A 22,896-nucleotide genomic window follows, 5' to 3' on the forward strand; every position below is an offset into this window, starting at 1 on the left:
TAAATACGGTATACTGTGATTCAAATATAAACTCAAATTTTCATATATTTGTAACAATTTCTATACTGGCCGTTGAGGGCGCGTTGAAAAATTTCGATTTAAGTTAAATTTGCTTTGGAATTAGGATCGATACATAAATATGAATCAGCGTATAGTTTTAACAAATCTTAACATTTTATAAGTTGTTACATGATTTTTTTTTTTTTCCCCGGTTAAGCAAGTATTAATGTGTATAAAAAAAAATAAAAAATAAAAATAAAAAAAGGAAGAAAGAAATTTATAATTAATGAATATGTATAAGTTGTTACTTGATTGTTTACTGAACATATTTTAAAATTGTTGTTTAAAAATTCTTGAGAGTTTTTAAATTTCTTATTAGAGCCCTTTTGAGATTGTTGTTGGAATAAAATAAAAAAAAATAAACTTTTTTATCAATAGAGCTATCAAAAAATTGCTAAAAAATGTGTTTAGCAATGTTAGGTGTTTGGTGACACATTATAATAAGTATTTTTTATAATTAAATTATTTTTTAATTTATTATGTAACAATATTTTTTTAATATTTCTATTGCTAATTTTACAATAATATTCTTTAATAGGATGTTACCATATTTGATAATAGTAAATTTATTAAGGAATAAGTGTAATTGTCTTTATAAAAAATAAAAAGGACATAATTGACTAATGAAAAAAAAATTAACTAAAATATTCAACATCTATTATAAAGCAGTTTTAAAAGCTCCAAATTATAATTTCATTCAAAAACACTTTTATGGAGCTAAATTTGGTAACCATTAAAAGTGTTTTTAATGGTTTCCAAACACATCTAAACACAATTTTTTTAAATAAATTATTTTTAAGTAGTAGGCTCTTAAAAGTGCTTATGAAATGAAAATGATAGTTTATGAAATTTTAGTTAATAATTCTATGACAAAATTGTATCAGACCAATCTCACGCTCAAGTATTTGAGCTTGGACTATATACATAATTTAAACCAAAATTGAGCTTGTTTGAAATTGAAAAGCAAAAGGCTCGAGTCTGTCCAATTGCATTATGAAAGTCAACCGTCATGATAATAATAATAATAAAATATTTCGAATTAATTTGAGTCAACACCTGAAAATCCGATCCCTATTTTCTTACTAATTAAATCATTATGTGTGTGTATACATGGAAGGTCATATTTATGCTCCACTTTTATATTACTGCACTCTAATTTTAAATAAAATGACACATTTAACCTTGACTTTAAAAATTAATACTGTAATTGTTTTTCTCAAATACCACCCTATCCTTTTAAGTTGTGGTAAAATCTTTTTATTTCCTCCTATTTCCCAATCAATGTTTTTGATATCATACGGTTTTTTTTTGTTAACCTTCTTCCTTGCTTTCAACCTTTCCTCTTTCTATGTATTCTATTAATTTTTTCTTCTCCCTCTTTTGGATTTGATATTGATCTTTGTAAGTAATAGTATAAGATTTAAAATTTCACAAATAAAGAAATAAAAAAATTTAATATGTAATTGATCTTGTTAGCATAAATTTTTTTGAGTAACTATTAAAACTTCATTATTTTTCTTTTATTTCTTTTATTTTTCTTTTGTGTTTTATGCTATGAGTTTATGTTTGAATTTTTTTTTTTTTTTTTTTTTTTAGTGACGTAATTTTTAAAAATTAATTTGGATGGTGATGGGAATGTTAATTTTTTAAAAAAAATCTTTTCTATTTTATGCTTTGAGTTTAGTTTCATTTATTTTTTTGTATGTAATTTTTAAGAATCAATTATAATTTATTTGAATATTTAAGTTTACTTTCTACTTGTTGACAAATAAAAGACATAGTACAGAAAGAAAGAAAAAAAAGAAAAAAAAAGAAAAAAAAAACACCCTCAACTTGTAATCTTTTTCAGTAAACTTTTATCTAATTTTTTACCAAAGAACTTCCTCAACGTGTAACCCTTTCCAAATATTGTAAATAATATATGCACGGAAAACTTATAAAACAGGGATTTCAGAAATATAAGATTTGTTTAACAAAACTTTAACCAAAGAGAAATAGACAATCTAAAAATCTATGCAACAATCTTACTTTATTTTATTTGTATAAAATACTCTGGTTATTTGCAAGAAAATTTTCAGAATTATTCATTTTCATATGGAGAATAACATATAAAAAAAATAGCTCTAATAGAGACCGGATATTTATTTTATTTTTAAATGGTGTGCCTATAAAATAATGAAAATACTTTTATGCAAAATATGATACCTCATTAGATCGATCTCTGTTGGGGTTAAATTTTTATATTCGGCTCCATACGTAGATGAATAATTCTAAAAAATTTCTTTCAAGTATTTTAGTTTTATTTTTAGATTTCTTATTTCTCTCTGGTTATGAAAGTTTGTTGTACAAAATCTTATATTTCTGAAATCTTTATATTATACGTTTTTCGTGTATATCTTATTTACAATTTTTAAATGCACTGTTTGTGATATATGAATTTTTGAAGTTCGGGAGAATTAATATGTAAATAAACAACATTTTGGTCTAAATATCAACTCTTTTACCCCCTTCACATAGTTGAGGGGGTTCTTTGGTAAAAAATTAGACAGGAGGATTTATTGGAAAAAAGGGTTACAAGTCGATGGGGTTTTTTTTTTTTTTTTGTACTTTGCCCTAAATAAAATCCTAACTTTTTTTTACAATAAAATTAAAAGATTAGGAATTTTGTGAAAAGAAAAAATATATATATAAAGAGAAAGGGAGAGTAAAGAAAATAAATAAGGTAAGAAGAAAAAAATTATAGTGAAAAGGGTAAAGATAAGGTATTATAAAATGAGGGAGGATTTTTTTTTTTTTTTTGGTAAGTAAGTGTAAATATATATGTGCTTAATTGTTGACAAACACTGTGTTAATAGGAAGGAATGAAGAGATATAGAGAGAAAATGAAATAAATGAATGAATTTTCTTTATTTAGTGTTAGATGATAGAAGGAAAGAAAGGAGAATGGAATTACGAGTCATCATTCCTCCTTAAAAAAATTTCATCTGCCAAAAAATGGAAGAAAAAAAAAAGAAAGGAGAATGGAATTACAAGTCATTATTCCTCTCTTAAAAAATTTCATCTGCCAAAAAATAGAAGGAAAAAAAGGAGAAATGACAAGTAGTACCATCCTAATTTTAAATTACAGTACTATCCTCTATAAATTACAATATTTAAATTATGAGTTTATTCTCTTATTTTTTATCAACTGAACAAAAATAATAATAATACACCATCTCTTTTTAGAATTAATTAACAAAACGTAAAGAGTGTGGTATATGCCTGTTCGCGCGGTTTTTGTTCCCTACGCCGGTCGATGGACTCTTCGCGGGCGTGCCAGAGTATTTGTACAAAATACCCAAAATATGTAATTGAACACCAGCCTATCCCTTTTTCCGATGGCTGACTCTCAGGCGATTGTGTGGGAGAGAGACTAGTAAGAATTCCCAGCAAGGTTCTTTTATGCCTTGTTTGTAGTAAGGACTTTTTAGAGTGTCTAAAGAAATGCAACGGCTGATGAATGTTTGAATGGATGGAATGGCCGAGTGAAGACATGCGGCAAGAACTTAATCGATCGCCGGCCGAACGTGATGGCGAGAACTTAATCAATCGCCATCAGCCAAACACAATGGCAAGAATTTAATCGATCACCACTGAAACGTGATAGCAAGAATTTAATCAATTGCCATCAGCCAAGTAATGACAAGAATTTAATCAATTGTCACTACGATTCAATGGCAAGAATTTAATCAATTGCCATTGAATTAAAAGCCTAACTAAAATTGCGTAATTTAAATTGGCATAATTGAAATTGAAAGAAAGTAAATGGCTGAATTGAAATAGTTGACAATGATCTAATCAATTGCCATTAAATTAAAATAAAGAAACTAATAGGAAAAAATGACGTAGAGTCAATTGAAAACATTTTTAGTTGAAATGCATGTTTTGTGGTGGTGCTGGACGAATTGGAAATGGAATACAATACTTCTATTTATAAAAGTTCTATCTCAACTTATTTTCCTAATTAATTGCTAGAAAATCTCTTTGCTCCTTGATTTTCTTCACTTTATTATTCAAACTAAACCACGTTCCAGTAGTCTTTTGCGTCTCTTCTCTTCTTGCTTCAATAGAAACTCCTTGTTGAAAACTCACCTTGATTTAGTCAAATGCAAGTTGTCGAATTGTTGCTGAAAAGTTGCTAAAGAAGTTACTGGAAAGTTGCTAATTTTTAGCAACTTCTTTCCTTATACTTGGTTACCATTTCTTCCCTTAAATTGCCCAAAAGCCATTTATCGCTTTTATATTCATGACGCGGCTGCCTTTTGTATTTTTTCCTTGTTCCATCCAACTAGAATTCCTATAAAATATGAATTCAGTTGTCTGATTTCCTTAAAACTTTAGTCTTTCCTTTCCTGTTGATAACCCAACTTGAATAAAGTCAAATGTTTGTTGCTATATTTTAGCAACTGCCTTGTTAATGAAGTGGCTGAGTAACTTTCTCCAATACTTGCTCCTGATATTTCTTAACTGGCTGATTCCCTTGACGCCATGTTAAAAATACTTATCAGCTTTTCATTGGTCCACGTCATCGCTGAGATGGCTGCCAAGTTTTGGTGCCAACAAATGCCCCCCAAATTTCAAATGTCTTATCGGCCACTCAGGCCGATTAGATTTTTGGAATTTTTATAACATGAAAGAAACTGGCAGCTAGCGAGCTTCTAGACTTTATTTCTTCCGAACCACCTCTATGTTGGTCTTTATTTTGCGTCGGCCAGAGCCAGGGCTAACCGATCCTGGTTCTTCTATTATTCCCACAAAGCTGGCTGATACCTCTCAAAACATTGGCCATTTATAAATACATGATAGACCTCACCATTGAAGTTTCCCAACTCTACTAGTAAGGTATGATCATGATCGGCCGGGATCAAGTTGTTATGTAATATTATTTGGGCCGATCTAACTGGCTTCTCCATTAAAAGAACAACATTCTGCCAGTATAGAGCTTTTCTAATGGCTGATCCTCTTGAATTTTTAAACTTTCTTCCGCGAATTTCTTCTCCACTTAACCCTTTTTAGTTTCCATCCCCGCTTTCTTTTCTTGAAATTCGGTTGAGGATGACGAGCTAAAAGAATTCTCTCAGTCAATGATGGTTCTGGCTGAGGATTATATACCACTATCGGCCAAGCATTCTGGTAATCTGGCCGATTTGATCCTGAAATTCTTTTACTTCGTTGAGAAGTGAATCTCTCTTGAACATTTCTGTTAGAAAAATCGAGTTTGGACTTTTATTTTATGAAAATTTTGAATTTTACCTCGGTTAATAACCTTCCGCTGAAGGCAACAACTATGTTGAATTAGAGCAGATTGTGTTTCCTTCAATTATTCTTCTAATTCTTCCACCGCTTTAACACTTGGAGTGGCTGACGGTTTGCTCTCAGCAACCTTAGGCTGATTCCCTTCATCAAACTTTTCCTTGGGAGCCTGGCCAATCACATTACTACCTGCTATGAAAAGATCATTGTTGACCCCTATGACTTTATCATTAGCTCCATTTTTGGCCGATACAGTAAATGTTCGAGTGCCGGATGTGGCTAGTTTTGGCTTTTTGTACATTGGTCGGCTTATTCCCCTAAGGTTATTACCATATTCTTGCTTAATAATATTGGCCACCTAAACATTATCGACTATTATTGGCTGATTAGGATGATCAACGACCACTAGCGGCTTATTTACCATTTGTGGCTGATTGGCCATCGACTGCCCCCCAAGTACCAAAGGTTTTGGCTGATATGCCACTGGCGGTTGATTTTAGCTAGTGGCTAATTATAATTCTGCCAGCTTTGTGGCTGATTAGCCATCGGCTGCCCCCCGAATATCGAAGGTTGTGGTATGGAAGCAACAGGCTGATATTTTGGCCATTCTTGTTGCGATTAATTTACCATTAGCGGCTGATTTTCCGCTAGTGGCTGATTATAATTTGACCAATCTTATGGCTGATTAGCTAAATATTTCCCTTCAAGTCCTGGCTGTGGTAATTCCTGAGCATAAAGTGGATTCGAAGCTCTCCACCATACCTGATTGCCTCCCAGGTTAAAAGATTTTAGCAGATGTATCACTTCCGGTTGATTTACCGCAGGTGGCTGATTGTAAATCAACCAACCTTGCTGTGATTGTTTTACCACTGGTGGCTGATTTTCCGCTTTGCAAGCCTTGGCCTCAATCCATTTAGTAAAATAATCTGTGGCAATAATCACCCAGTGATGGCCTTCGCTTGATGGTGGATTAATTTTACCAATAAGGTCAAGGCCCCAACCTCTGAATGGCTAAAGTTTGATTATTGGCTGTAATTCTTTTGCTGGTACATTTTGAATCGGCCCGTGTCTTTGACAAGCTTGACAACCTTTTGAGTAATCTATGCAATCTTTCCTCATCCTCGGCCAATAATATCCATACCTGCGAATCAGCCATCTCATTTTAATCCCAGCTTGGTGAGCCCCACAGCTGCCCTTATGTATCTCGGCCATAACCTGAAGTGATTCTTCCTTGCTTATGCATTGTAGTAGGAGCCCATCTTCTAACCCTTTTCTGTATAGATCCCCATCTAGAAGCACAAAGTTGATCGCTTTTCTTTTAATACTTCTATCAGCCTTGATGTTTGGATTTCGAAGAAACATTATAAATGGTAACCTCCAGTCATCGTCGGCCAAATCTTCTACATCAATTGTCCAAGTATCAAACAACATAGTATTTCTCAATTCGGCCGATGGCAAAGATCTTCGTGTTATCTTTATCAACTGATCTTCTATTCCGGCTGGTACTCTTATTCCAGAGGCTGCTTGGGCCATGCTGTTGGCCTCCTTATTCTGCCGTCTTGGCCAGAACTTAAGTTGAACATTATCAAATTGATTAATTAATGAAGTGGCCAGAGAATGAAACGGCCTTAATTGCCAACTTAGGCACTTAAAATCTTCAGAAATTTGGCTAAGGACTAAGTTTGAATCTCCCAAAATCTTTACATCTCTAACAGCCATTTCAATTAAAATCTCTAGGCCGATTATAAGCGCTTCATATTCGGCCTGGTTATTTGAACATTTAAAATCTAAAAAGAAAGAGAATGAAGCCTTTCTGCCAGCTGGCGAAATAATAACAATACCTGCTCCTGCTCCATCAGTCGTGCTTGATCCATCAAACATCAAGATCCAAGGAGTCAAGAATATAGCTGATGACTCAAATTCATCATAAACCCATGGATCAATATCAGTTGAAGGATGATCGGCCAAAAAATCAGCCAGAACCCTTCCTTTTACTGATTTTTGTGAGACGTAGATAAAATTGAATTCCATCAAAGCCAAAGCCCACTTACCTATTCGGGCAGTGATCAATGGCCTTGATAGCATATACTTGATCACGTTAGTCTGACAAAGAATGTAAACATCAACAGGCCGCATGTATACTCTCAACTTCATGGCCGAATAGTACAAAGATAAACAAAGCTTCTCAATTGAGGAATATCTGCATTCTACATCAGTCAGTATTCTACTCAGGTAGTAGACAGCCTGCTCCTTTCCATGTTCATTGTCTTGTGCGAGCATACTACCAATTGATTCTTCTGCGGCCGATAAATAAAGCTTTAACGGCCACTTCTTTCTTGGAGGCATTACAACCGGGGGGTTTGCCAAATACTCTTTTATTTTTTCAAAGGCCTTCTGATGGGACTCGTCCCAATGAAATTTCTCATGTGACTTTAATTTCACTAAAGTCGAAAAGACATGCACTCGGCCAGCATGGTTAGAAATAAATCTTCTAAGAAAACCTACCTGGCCGAGGAACCTTTGCACTTGTTTTTTGTTGGCTGGGGCCCTAGCATTTATAATAGCTTTGACTTTGTTCTGATCAACTTCAATACCTCGTTTATGTACCAAGAACCCCAAGAAATTCCCGGCTGAAACTCCAAATGCGCACTTCAATGGGTTCATTTTCAATTTGTGAATCCTCATCCTTTCAAAGGCCCTTTTCAAGTGTTCCAAATGCTGTCTCTTGGCCGATGATTTCACAACTACATCATCTATATAAATTTCCATGAATCGGCCAATCATATCATGAAAGATAGAATTCATTGCCCTTTGATAAGTAGCCCCGGCATTTTTTAGGCCAAATGGCATCACAATCCACTCAAAAGTACCAATTGACCCAGGACATCTAAAAGCCGTTTTATGAACATCTTCCTCGGCTAAATAGATTTGATTATAACCTGAATGGCCGTCCATAAAAGACAATATTTCATGCTTAGCGGCCGAATCAATAAGTTGATCGGCCACAGGCATTGGATATTCATCTTTTGGAGTGGCATTATTTAAATTGCGAAAATCCACACAAACTCTAAGTTTGCCATTCTTTTTCATTACAGGAACAACATTAGACAACCATTCAACATACCTAACTGTTCGAATAAATCCTGCCTTAAGAAGTCTTTCAATTTCTTCTTTAATTTTGAGCATTACTTCCGAAGACATCCTTCTTGGGGGTTGTTTATATGGCTGAAAATCTTTCTTGATCGGTAATCTATGTTCTACCAATTTTCTAGACAGGCCAGGCATCTCTTCATAACTCCAAGCAAAGCAATCCTTATATTCATTTAATAATTTAATCAAATCGGCCTGGAATTTAGGCTCAAGCAAAGCACTAACAAATAATGGCCGATTATCTTTTTTAGTACCAACATTTATTTCCAATAAAGGATCTTGCACCTCTACTTTATTATCTTCCATCCTGGAAGGGGCTGACTCCAAATCTTCAAGTTGGATTGCATCCAGCTTTTCGAAACCTTCTTCAATTATATCGGCCGTGCTGGCCGATACCTCTTCATATAGTTGTTCTTCTCTGGCCAGTCTCTTCTCAGCCAGATATGCTTTCAGTCTGATGCAAGCGGCCCTGAAAGCTTGCCGCTTCTTTTCTTCATTGGTTTTGTGATCCATCAGTAACATCTTCAATGTCCTTGATGGTCGACCTGAAAATATCAATTTTCGGCCGAGCTGCTTCTGACAATAATTCTTTAATATCAGCATTAATTAAATTCTTCTTCATTGTTGCCGCTGCTGGTCGTCCCATCCTGTTAATGCCAACAAATTTGATAGGTACAACAATTTCATCATAAAGTGCAGCCTCAGCCGAATACACCCTAGCTATAAAGGGTTTGTTATCGGCCTCAACAATTTTTACCTCATTTCCGTCCCAAAAAATCAACATTTGATGCAAGGTTGATGGGATGCATATGTTAGGATGAATCCAATCTCGGCCTAAAAGGAGATTATAGGCCGCGGTTGAATCAATGATAAAGAAAGCCGTAAAGGATGTCTTACCGCCAATAGTAATTTCCAAAGGTAGAATACCTTTGGTGTTACTAGATCCTCCATTAAAACCACTGATGGCCACGTCGGTTGGAACTACATCATCCATGGTTTTACCCAATTTCTTCAAAGTAGTTGATGGAATGACATTCACCACCGAACCATTGTCAACCAAAACCCTATTGATTGGCTGACCCTCAACCCATACTTTAACATACAACGGCCTCAACTGTTGTGTCATGGACAAAGGTGGTTTTTCAAAAATAATTTTATCGGCCTCAGATGGCTGATCCTGAGAGATCAATCCTATCCCGGCCGATGAACTTGTCGAATCGTTCTTAATTTCTGAAGATTCAGCCTTTTCTTCCTGCTTGGCTGACTCAACATCCCTGTTCATCATTGGTTCTATCCTTGCTTCAAACACAGAAGGCAAAACAAATACCATGTTACAATTTACCTCATCCGGGAGAGAACCAAAACGAATTCTGTACTTGGCCGCATGCTTTGGATCCTGGTCTGGCTGATCATCTTTTTCTTCATAAAAGCATGCCTTATTCTCAAAGGATGTAGCGACCTCCATGTCTTCAGCCACCACTGGTTCATTTTTCCTTTCTAGTTGATCATGGTCGATCTTGTCTTCTTTCCTTTTGAGTTCTGCATTTTTCCTTTGCATCCTCCTTTTTTGGGTACGTGTAGGAGGCTGCTTAGGAAACTTTGGGTGACTTACTCGAGTCCATCTGCCATGGTCAACCAAAGGAGGTCTAACCGTTCTTACACGGCTAGATTCTTCTCCTTTTTGAACCCATATTTCTGACTGAATTGTTGGTTTCCTTTTGAAACTAAGATAAAAATGTTGTTCTGGCAGGACTCTATCGGCCACCGATGACCGAATGATTCTCACTGCCCTCGGCCCATTTTCTCTAAATATTGATCGATTGATTTCTTCGTGATTCTGTCTAGGCTGATGGCCTAACCTTTCATGGACACTGCGCTTCTGGTTGATTGGAAATAGCCCCTCTTGTTTGAGTCATTCCTTCGGCCTTTGCAATTTGGACAACAACCATGGTTGATGAGGGCAATTTGAGCTTCTCTTAACTGAATTTCCAAGTCCTTAACTTTCTGCTCATCATTACTGGCCGATGAACTACCAAGAACTTTTGGTAATCTTTCCTGTCTACCATTATCAGCGGCTTTTTCAGTTGCCAGGCTGATTACATTGGTACTGACAATATTAGGAAATGGATCGCCATCAACCCCCATTACATCTGGCTTCTTTTCAAGGAATTTCAATACACCTTCATCGATAGATTTCTGCAATACATTTCTAAATACATAACAATTGTTAGTAGTATGATTCCATGAATTATGAAATTTACAGAACTCTCTTCCTTTTAAATCATTGGTCGATGGTATATTGTGTCCTTTTGGCAAAACGATTTGTTTGTCGGCCAACAAATGATCAAAAATTTGTTCTGTTTTGGCCAGATCAAACGTATAAACCTTACTAGTATCAGCCGTACCCTTCCTGGCCGATGAAGTCGATGGCTGAGTACCACTGGTGGATACATTTGGTTTTGTTAAAGCGTCACATACATAAGGTTTATTTAGAATGACTTCGGCTAAATTAGCTTCAAAATCTTCCTCTTCAACCACATCAGTTGAATAAACTTCATAGTTGGGGTCCCTATAGTACGTACCTTTAGAGGAATTTTTTCGTTCTTTCTCCTCTTTAAGAACCAACTCATACCTGGTAGCTTTCTCGGCCAGGTCATACATGTCACGAAATGGAACTCCTTCAAACCTCTTCCGAAGTTCAAAATCAAGGCCGTTCAAAGCCAAACGAATGTACTCCTGTTCTGGAAGAGGTACACGACATCTTAATCTTGCTCTCCTGAATCTTGCAATAAATGTCTCGACCGATTCACTAGGCAATTGACTTAGCCTGGATAAATCGGCCAGAGTAGGTTCTGTCTCCGTACGGTAGAACTGATTGTGGAATAATTCCTCCATCTGTGGCCAATTAAAAACAGAGTTAGGAGGTAGACGAATATACCATGAAAAAGCTGCCCCTGTCAAAGAGTTAGGAAAAAGTCTCAATTTCAACCACGGGCTAACACTGGCCTCTCCACATTGAACCGTGAATCGGCCAATGTGTTCCACGGTCGATTGATTCCCCTCTCCACTAAAGGTTACAAAGTCAGGGACTTTATATCCTCTAGGGAACTCAACTTGGTCTACCACTTCTGGATAAGGAGTTCTATAAATTGGTCGGCCGGCACCTCTAAGTTCCAGGCCATATTCTTCTGTGAGTAAATCAGCTAATTGTCTTCTATCTAACATGACTTGAGGTTGCTGATTTAATATTGGTGGTACCTGATTAAAAATTGGCGGCTGATTAGCCGCTGGTTGATAGCAATTCGGCCAATCATGTGGCTGATTAGCCATATTCTGCCCCCCGAGCCCTACCTGTGGCGGCACATGAGTATACAGTGGGTTCGGTGGCCTCCACCTGATCTGATTGCCCCCCGAGTTCAAAGGCATCCGAGGAGGGTTTGGTAGAATTACCTGTGGCTGCGAACCTACTACTGGTGGCTGATTAGAACCTGCCAACGTAGGCTGAGGATAGCTTTCTGCCCAGGTGAGTAGCGTATGAACCGGCTGACTTGATGTTGCAACTGGTTGGAGTGTCACTATTGGCGGCCATGGCTGTGATGTTTCAATGGCCCTCTCTGGCCGAGCAGCTTGGGATAGATTCGGCTGAGAAGCCGATTCCTGATTGTTGGAGCTGCTAGCTTGAGTCGGCTTGTTCAAAATAAAGGCTGAGAGTTGGGACATATTTTCATGCAAGTCGTTGTAGCGTGCTCCCATCCTTCCCATTGCATCTACCAAGGAGCTAACCTGTGCCTGAAGTACGGCTAACTTATCAGTAGGACCTGCTGCAGAGTTCTCAGCCTGTACTGGCTGATCGCCTTCCTCCAAATCTTCATCAGTAGCCACGGCCTTAGAATTTTTTGTGAGCCGCGGCATATTTGCCTCTTTTATAACACTCTAGTAGTGGTCCCACCGGGCGTGCCAAAACGTGTTCGCGCGGTTTTTGTTCCCTACGCCGGTCGATGGACTCTTCGCGGGCGTGCCAGAGTATTTGTACAAAATACCCAAAATATGTAATTGAACACCAGCCTATCCCTTTTTTCGATGGCTGACTCTCAGGCGATTGTGTGGGAGAGAGACTAGTAAGAACTCCCAGCAAGGTTCTTTTATGCCTTGTTTGTAGCAAGGACTTTTTAGAGTGTCTAAAGAAATGCAACGGCTGATGAATGTTTGAATGGATGGAATGGCCGAGTGAAGACAGGCGGCAAGAACTTAATCGATCGCCGGCCGAACGTGATGGCGAGAACTTAATCAATCGCCATCAGCCAAACACAATGGAAAGAATTTAATCGATCACCACTGAAACGTGATAGCAAGAATTTAATCAATTGCCATCAGCCAAGTAATGACAAGAATTTAATCAATTGTCACTACGATTCAATGGCAAGAATTTAATCAATTGCCATTGAATTAAAAGCCTAACTAAAATTGCGTAATTTAAATTGGCATAATTGAAATTGAAAGAAAGTAAATGGCTGAATTGAAATAGTTGACAATGATCTAATCAATTGCCATTAAATTGAAATAAAGAAACTGATAGGAAAAAATGACGTAGAGTCAATTGAAAACATTTTTAGTTGAAATGCATGTTTTGTGGTGGTGCTGGACGAATTGAAAATGGAATACAATACTTCTATTTATAGAAGTTCTATCTCAACTTATTTTCCTAATTAATTGCTAGAAAATCTCTTTGCTCCTTGATTTTCTTCACTTTATTACTCAAACTAAACCCGTTCCAGTAGTCTTTTGCGTCTCTTTTCTTCTTGCTTCAATAGAAACTCCTTGTTGAAAACTCCCCTTGATTTAGTCAAATGCAAGTTGTCGAATTGTTGCTGAAAAGTTGCTGGAAAGTTGCTAATTTTTAGCAACTTCTTTCCTTATACTTGGTCACCATTTCTTCCCTTAAATTGCCCAAAAGCCATTTATCGCTTTTATATTCATGACGCGGCTGCCTTTTGTATTTTTTCCTTGTTCCATCCAACTAGAATTCCTATAAAATAGGAATTCAGTTGTCTGATTTCCTTAAAACTTTAGTCTTTCCTTTCCTGTTGATAACCCAACTTGAATAAAGTCAAATGTTTGTTGCTATATTTTAGCAACTGCCTTGTTAATGAAGTGGCTGAGTAACTTTCTCCAATACTTGCTCCTGATATTTCTTAACTGGCTGATTCCCTTGACGCCATGTTAAAAATACTTATCAGCTTTTCATTGGTCCACGTCATCGCTGAAATGGCTGCCAAGTTTTGGTGCCAACAATGCCAAAATTGTGAAGGTTCCATTAGTTGCAAGTTAAAATGACAAAAATTTTAAAAAAAAATACTTGAACACGCCCCTAATTAACAAAAATTAGATGAATACAGATGTCAAGTATTATAAAAAATCACCTTTAATTAACAAGAATAAGAATGGAATAGTCAGTAAAAAAAAAAAAAACAAACAAACAAGAATGAGTAGTTAGACTGTTAACGTAACAAAAATATTATTAAATTTATCTTCAAAATACGCGGTAATAAAACAAAAATATTATTAATTTTCTCTTAAAAATTACGCGCTAATAACGAGCGTGTTAAGATTATTTTGGTAACTTGCACCAATATTTATATTAAAGTATCTCTGTCTTCCTCCTCTTGCCATTCCACCTTCCATTCCCTCTCTTTACGAGTCTCTCACACACAGACACACACACACCAACTTTCATAAATAAAAATCAGTCTAAGAAACCCTAAATCCTACACAATTTCCAAGAGAATTAAACATGACAGACAGAGTCTACCCTTCCAAACCCGCCACCAACGGCACCGCCGCAGCACACGGCGGCAACCCGTCGTTTCCCGCCAACAAAGCTCAGCTATACAACACCACCCGCCCTGCCTACCGCCCGCAGCCCCACCACAGCCGCCGCCGCGGCCGTAGCTGCTGCTGCTCCTTCTGCCTCTGCATCACCCTCTTTTTCATTACCCTCATCGTCCTCGCCACCGTCGCCGGCGCCGTCCTCTGGGTCCTCTACCGCCCCCACCGCCCCTCCTTCTCCGTCTCCTCCCTCCGAATCTCCCAATTCAACTTCACTTCGTCTTCGCAGCTCAACTCCAAGTTCAACCTCACCGTCACCGCCCAAAACCCTAACAAAAAGCTCGTCTTCTTCTACGACCCCATGAAAATCAAAGTCACCGCCGACGGAATCAACGTCGGCGACGGATCAATTCCCGCGTTCGTTCACGGCACGAAGAACACAACGACTCTGAGATCAACGATCACAAGCAGTGCTCAGAGCATGGATAGTACCTCAATTAGTACATTGAAGTCAGATCTGAAGAACAAGAATGGATTAGATTTGAAAATCCAGCTGGACACGAAGGTGAAAGTGAAGATCGGGGGGTTGAAGACGACGAAAGTGGCGATTAGGGTTTCGTGCAAGGGTATTAAAGCTGCCGTGCCGACCGGAAAGACGTCGACGACGGCGACGACGTCGGACGCGAAGTGTAAGGTTTATCCCCGGATCAAGATCTGGAAATGGACGATATGAAGAAAGTTCAAGAAAGTTTTATTTTCCATTTTTATTTTGTTTTGAATTTAGTTTCTTTATTCAATTTGTTGTGAGGAATATTTTATTTTATTTTATTTTTCTGTTTTTTTGCTCATTTTCTGTGCTTGTAAATGAAGGAAGATTTATGGGTGATGGATATAGAAAGTGATTGCATATATATATATATATATATTTCAGATATATAGTAGTAATAATTGTGATATGGTAGGGAAGGATTGCATCAAATTTGATTCATGAACAACAATTAAGTTCCATTTTATATTTTCATTTCCATATTAAAGAAATATTTCGGTGACATTTCAATGTATCTAATGCTATTTGTTTGAGGAAATATATTTGTCACGCTAGGCGATTTAATTCTTATGATATCTTTCATGTTGCTTGGTTTCTAAGAAAAGAAAGGAAAATTATAGTGTGAAAATGCTCCTCTTTCTGACAGGAATTTTTTTAGTGCAGTAACTTTTTTTTTTTTTTTTGGGTATAAAAATGGGTATCTTGGCCTTCACTTTTTTATACTGAATAATGATAGGAAGATGAATAAGTATCGTGTTTTTGTCTATCTCATTCATTTAAATAATTTTTAAAAATAATTATTTAACACGTGATAAAATTATAAGAATGATCAATTAGGTCGATAATTCTTTTTCGATTTCCTTGTCATTACCCTTATAAACATGGTTGAGTTGATGATGATAGGAAGGAGATTACTGGTCCCATTCCTGTTGTGCATGTCGACGTTGACTCCTCACTTAGCTATTCATTTATTGAATGATTGAATGTAAAGAGGTTTTTTAGCTTGATGTTGAGTCATAATTGTGAGTTGGACTGAAGTATTGACCTTTAGTGATTCTAAATACATTGATTCAAATTCCATAGGCTTTGATACAAATACAATAACAATGGTACTCATTGGGAAAATTACTTATTGCTTTCCATCAAAGTAGATATATATTGTATGTTCATTTCACCGGTGTAATAATTGTAATGAATAATTTATTCATTTGTTGTTTCATTTGATTTTTGTTACTTTAAAATAAATGGAGGTTTGAAATGAATTGTAAATTCAATAATTTGAATGAGAATGTCATAGATCATTAAGGTCTTATTTGGATGGACAAAAACAGAAGAAAAAGAAAGAGAGAATGAAGTATTTATCGAGAAAAATAAAAACCTACTACTTCACATGTCTATCTAGCTACTTATTAATATAATCAGATCTATTAGTTGTAGACCATTGGTGATCTATTTTATATATACATCACATTGCATCTATTTAAAGACTCTTGAGATACTTGGGATTGCATATCCTATATATAATTAGACTGTGCATCCCTCTTTTATATATAAAAGATTGTGTTCTTGATAATTAATATTTATCTATTAATTTGATAGACATTTGTTAATGGAGAAAGTGATAAATAAGGATAATAATTTTTTTAAAAAATAAATTCAGTCATTTTCCTGCTAAATAAGGATAATATATATATATATTTGAAATAAATTCAATTACCCTCTCTAATTTTCTTATCTATTACTTTCTAAATTTTGTAATTACATATTTGTGCAGTTATGATTCAGCCATCAATAAGAATGTCCTCTCATTAATGAGTTGTTCAAAACAATTTGAGAGAATAAAATATAAAGCTTATGAATAAATAAGCTTATGAAATTAACACCTCGTTGTGGTTGGCATATTGAAGAGGACATTCCAAATTGACATAAATTATACATCTCTTAGAAAGTAGCATGTGAACAAACTAAATGCGCGTTTGGTACGTTTTGCAGCTCTTCCCCACATGATGACGAGTGGTTGTCACTTGCCAATTATATTGTTCTTTCTTAATTTAACCTAGCCAACATTATTTAGTTAGTGTCGGTGGGAGTTTTCAAATCTATATATATATATATATTTAATGTGTAATTGCTTTGCGACCAACTTACCAAAATAAAATAAACAAATTAAATTTCATTTTGACTAGCATATAAGGTGACTCCACAAATTAGATTCACATTAAATTTCATTATTTTTCCATTTGATTATGCCGTGATTAATTATATGTGATTAGAGATTGATTTTATCATAAAGTCAGAAATATTAATGACAGCACTTATTGTTCGATTTTAGATTTTAAATCATTTTTCATATTATAATCACATAAAAATGGGTGAGATTTTAATTTAAACTACATATTAGACATTATAAATGGGACAAGAGTTGATTATGCCGTGATTAATTATATGTGATTAGAGATTGGTTTTATCATAAAGTCAAAAAATATTAATGACGCACTTATTGTTCGATTTTATATTTTAAATCATTTTTTATATTATAATCATATGAAAATGGGTGAGATTTTAATTTAAACTACACATTAGACATTATAAATGGGACAAGACTTGATTACGCCGTGATTAATTATATGTGATTAGAGATTGATTTTATCATAAAGTCAAAAATATTAATGATGCGCTTATTGTTTGATTTTATATTTTAAATCATTTTTTATATTATAATCATATGAAAATGGGTGAGATTTTAATTTAAAGTACATATTAGACATTATAAACTCATCTAAGGTCATTCCTACTGTGGTCCAACCACAAATGCACAAATAATAACTAATTGCAAAATTAAAAAATTGATAAATAAAAAAATCAGACATGATGATTGAATTTATTTCAAAAAAAAGTTATTATCCTTATTTGGTGCCAAACTATTTTTGTCATCAGAAAATAGTTCTGAAGAACTTAAGAAACTATTTTAGAAAAGATACAAAATATATATTTTTATAACCAATTTTTCAAAAAAAAAAAAAATTTAAAATTAAACTAAACAGAATTTTTATACAATTTTTATTTATTTATTTTCAAACATAACTGTGTTTCCAAACAAGTCAAAGTTTGTGGATATCAGACTTCTTGAACCCACGTGGAGAGAAGAATACTATTTTTTTAGTGAAAATCTACCATAAAGTTGTGAAAACAAATTGTAATATTGAGAATGTCAGTGTCATTGAAGTAGTAAACTAGTAGTAATTAAATGTTGTATGGAGAACAAAGCCTGCATAGTGATGGATCCATGACATTATGAGTGACATTGCAGTGGTTGTGGTGGGCCGGTGGCAGTGTAAACTGTAGCATAGGATGTATTAGCGGCTTAAATTTATAAGGCTTTCACAATCTTTCAGATAGGGTTCATTCAATGTGTAAAACGCGAATGAAAAAAGACCAGCCGACAGAAACGCTCCCACCCCTCTCTACCTTTCTCTCTCTAAACCAGCCCTCCTCATCTTCCTTCTGTGCTCCCTTTCATGGTAGTGGGGAGCTGCTATCTGCCGTTCAAGTTTACAGTTGCAATAATTTGACGTGTTCGAATAAGTGAGCTCTGTGAGTGTTTTTTGATGCCTTTTTTGTTTTTGTTCGGCTAGATTTGCGGCGTGTTCAAATAAGTGGACTCGTGAGTGTTTTTTTACGCCGTTTTCGGTTTTGTTCGACTAGATTTGCTCTTGTTTGTTTTGTTTTCGATTCACATGGATAGATTTGTTGCTTTTCTCCAGCTAGATCTCTGATATAGGCCGGTTTTGGGTTTTTCCCCGCTTAGATTTGATCATTTTCTCCTTGATTGGATCTTGTGCGGGGTTTTGTGTGTCGGAGCGCCTTGTGGTTGTAACTTTAGAGCGGTTGCCATACTGACGGCCATACCTTTCAGTCTCTCCAGTTTACTGCTTTCTCCCATTGTGGTTCCGTTTATTAAGTGTTGAACTCTATTTTTTCCACAAATTTGGAGCAAGTTCTTTATTTATTTGCTTTACTTCAAGATTTGTATGCCTTTTCTAGCTTGGCTTTATACTTCTATACTTCTATACTGCTTTCTTGGCTTAACACGCGTAATTTTCACACACATACATACATATAAGATAAATTATACCGACTTTTTTTGAAATTTGGACAAATTACATGTAAGTAAAATATCTTAATATTTTGATTTGAAGTGACAAAAATAACCATAAAATGCCTTTGAAATGCAAAATATTGATTTTCATATCAAATTTATATTATAAATTCTATAAAAACAATTTTTACTATTTTTTTTTGTTAATGACATTTGATTAGGTTTTTTTTAACAATTTGATTAGGATTTTATATGTATATATAAAAAAATAGGTATGGTAGTATATTGTTTATAAGATTGAAAAAATTAATAAAAACATAATAAAGTCTTTTGGTTTGATAATTAACACTCTAACAGTGTGTACTTTGCCTATGGTCAAAAAATAAAAAATAAAAAAATAGTAATTTACCCATATATATATATATATATATATATATATATGCATGTACACGCGCGCATGCATTATATACTACATGGAGAGAGAGAGAGAGATTGGTTTGGCCCACAGTTTTCCCCTCCAATACATGGAGTTGTGTTGTTTCCAACGTGATATTTTGTTAAATGATCGCATGACTCTGAATTGTTTATAACCCCACAATTTTCAATTTTTCTGTCTAAATTCATTCAAACAGATTGATTTGTTTCACAAAGTAATCACATAATCATCTGGCATATGCTTATGGCCCAAATCATTGGTTAAGTAGTTAATCAAATGCCAATCAATAAAGTTGATGATCTTTTTAAGGTGGATTTTGTCGTCTAAGAAACATGACATGAAGGAGTGTTAATTGCACTCACGCATGTTGAGTGTTCTTGCAGTTGTACTTTTAAAATTGAATTTCACGTTAGTTAATTAAATATCTCTTATCATTACGAGGCATTTAAAATATAAATTTATAAAAAAAAACAAATATCTTTATAATTGTTTCTTCTTTTCTAAATTGATCCGTATGCATATACAAACATGTGTACATATATATCAATAACATTCATGATTATTTTCTTTCTAATTTTTTTTTTAATGAATTCTTTTATTTCTTTTTTTAATTGTCTTTCAGCTATACACGGATTGTGTATCTAATCTTTGCTAATCAATATCAAAGAAAGTTGTTGTTTGTGTATATATATATATATATATATATATATAGACAAAGATGTTGTTTGTATATATAGATATTCAATCTATATATACAGGTAGGTGTACAGTGTGAGGTAAAAAAAAGAAAAGAACACACACGTACACACAGTGTGAGGGGAGAAAAAAAAAGAAGAAAAAAAAAAGAAACGAACACGCGCGCGCGTCATCCAAGTGAGGAGAGAGAAGAAATAATTAAACGGATACTTTTGTCTTACAAATTTAAAGACTAATTTCATAAAAATCTCACTACTTTCAAATTTTGATTATAAACCCACAATTTATTTTTTAAAAAAAGCCCTGCACTTTTAAAAGTGATCACATTGACCCGTCAATCGGATTATGAAATGACAAATTTGACCTTGTTATTATTTAATGTTAAATTAAAAACTGAAAATAATTTTTTTTAAATCACAAAACTACCCTTTTCTTCTTCACCCCTCTGAAACTCTCTCCCTTCCTCTGAAACTCTCTAATAGCATGATAAAAATAAAGGAGACAAGAGTTGTGGTGGATTCATTTTTGACCAACTGGTGATAGTTAATTGTGAGGCAGAGGAGGAAAACGCTGAATTGGAATGGGACAATAAACCCTAGAAATCGAACCCTGTTTATCCTCTATCGTGTGATGATTGACCGTCGCTTGAACGAACGGCTCAGATTCTAGGGCTTTGTGTCGTTATCGAGGAGGAGGAAGAAACATGACCTCTTTGGAAACGGGCGTGACCAGTTTTGGTCCGATCAAGCAAGGAAATGAACTTTTTGAACTTGTTGCTGGCGACCGCCCTATAATAGGCATCGCTGCCATTCATGGCCTCTATAATCTACACAGTGACCTTGGTCGCCATGCTCGCACCAGCAATCTTTAAAGACTTAACCATAATTTCTCACCAATCGCAACACCAAACCCAAATCAATCAATATGGTCACTCCTTCCCTTAACACCCTCAAACCATCCTCCATCTCCACCATCAGATTCATATGTAGCTAGCTACGGTGACATTATCCTTTCCCGCTACCCCAATGGCAACTCTGCTACCACGGCGCCACACCCGCCTCCTCTCTATCGAACTCTCCATCTCCTTTGTCTATTAGTCCCTCTTCTAATTCACGCGCACACACACACACACACACATATACTGATAGTATGTATGTACGTTTAGGGTCAGTTTGGTGAAATGGAAAAGGGAGGAAAGGGAAGGGAAGGTGATTGAAGGGAATTAAAAATTTGTGTTTGGCAAAAATTGTTGGAAAGAAAGGGAAGGACTTGGAGGGTTAACACAAGGCTTCAACAGTAAATTTCTTAACCTCCCAAAAAGGGGAAGAAATGAAGGGAAAGGGAAGGAGAGGCTTGGTGTGTGATTTCTGATGCCAATTTTGCCCTTGATTACATGTGAATTTAGTTTGCAAAACAAGAATTACAGACCTTGATTAGTTGATTTAGCAGTTGTAGAGAGAGAGGGGGGCAAGCTTGAAAGTTGAAAGAAAGAGGGTCACTGGCTGAAGCTTGCGAACGGCAAACCCGAATTGGAACAACGGGCGATGGAAACTGAAAGATCGATATGGGTTTTGATTTTTTGAACAATCTGAAATTGGGTTTTGATTTTTTGAACAATCTGAACTGATGCCGATATGGGTTTTGAACTTTTGATTCTTACAGACAAATATATAAACTAAAATATATGGTTCGAACTTCTGATTCTTGTAGTAGTTTGCAGTTACAGAAAGAGAGAAAGAAAGGGCAAGTTCAGAGTTAAGAACGAGAATAGAGATGGAGGCTGAAATGATTTGCCCTAAAAAAAAATTTCATTTTCTGGTGGCCGATCCATGGGCCTCTATATATATATATATATATAAAAATTTATATTTTAAAATATAAAAGGGCATAATAGGAAATTTATTAAAATAATTCTCCCTCTTATCCTTCCCTTTCTTTCCCCAAACATGATTATTATCCTTCCCTTTCTTTTCCATTCAATAATCAACCAAACACGATAAGAGATTAAAATTATCCTTTCCTTCCTTTCCCTCATAAATAATGTTATCATCTCCCTTCAAACCCACCGTACCAAACATAACCTAATTACTTTGTTAGAAGATACATGTGTGGATGTGGAGCGTGATATTTGTGATGTTACAGAACCATCACTTGGTCTGGTTTGGATCTGTTTTAGATAAAGAGAATTAGAGAGAGAGAGGGGAGAGAAGATGAAAGGATATTTTTGTAATTTTATAACAAAAAAAATTCAAGATTAAATAGTAAGGTCAAATTTGTCATTTCATAGCCCAATTCGGGTATGGATATTGAAGCAATGTGATCACTTTTAAAAGTATAAGAGGTTTTTTCAAATAGGTTGTGGTTTATTATCAAATTTTGAAAATAGTGCGGATTTTATAAAAATAGTCCTAAATTTAATTTTAAATGTCCCATGGTGGTAAGAGACATTTAATTAATTAGGGTGTAATTTTTGGAATGACCAAATTAGGAGTGCAACTGTATAATGCACTCTTTGGGGCATCTTTCAATTTTCTTTCGGCAAAAGTGCAAAAAGCTCCAATGAATAATCAAGAAAGTGAAAAACACTACACGAAAGGTTGTAAAAAAGACCCTCTCGATCACCAGACCACATTTACCAGCTTTTGTTGAGTCAAAGTTACTGAAATAACCTCATTTATTACATTATATAAAAAGGATAAAAAAATAAAAAAAATAAAAAAATCCTAAATGTCAAATATATTTACCCCCAAAGTCTTAAGTTGCCATAAATACTACTATGCATATGAAAGA

General features: G+C 35.1%; 1 protein-coding gene across 1 annotated transcript; it reads left to right on the plus strand.

Annotated features, from left to right (window-relative positions):
• The first annotated feature begins 14,145 nt into the window (after nt 1-14,145).
• On the plus strand, nt 14,146-15,239 carry LOC132285273 (NDR1/HIN1-like protein 6). The gene has a single exon (XM_059787440.1). The coding sequence runs from the start codon at nt 14,294-14,296 to the stop codon at nt 15,059-15,061; it is 768 nt and encodes a 255-aa protein (XP_059643423.1). The 5' UTR covers nt 14,146-14,293; the 3' UTR covers nt 15,062-15,239.
• Nucleotides 15,240-22,896: the final 7,657 nt, after the last annotated feature.

This window comes from Cornus florida, unplaced genomic scaffold (assembly GCF_030987335.1).
Source record: "Cornus florida cultivar Cherokee Brave unplaced genomic scaffold, ASM3098733v1 CherokeeBrave_3.0.0_Hap2_Chr11, whole genome shotgun sequence".
NCBI lineage: Eukaryota > Viridiplantae > Streptophyta > Magnoliopsida > Cornales > Cornaceae > Cornus > Cornus florida.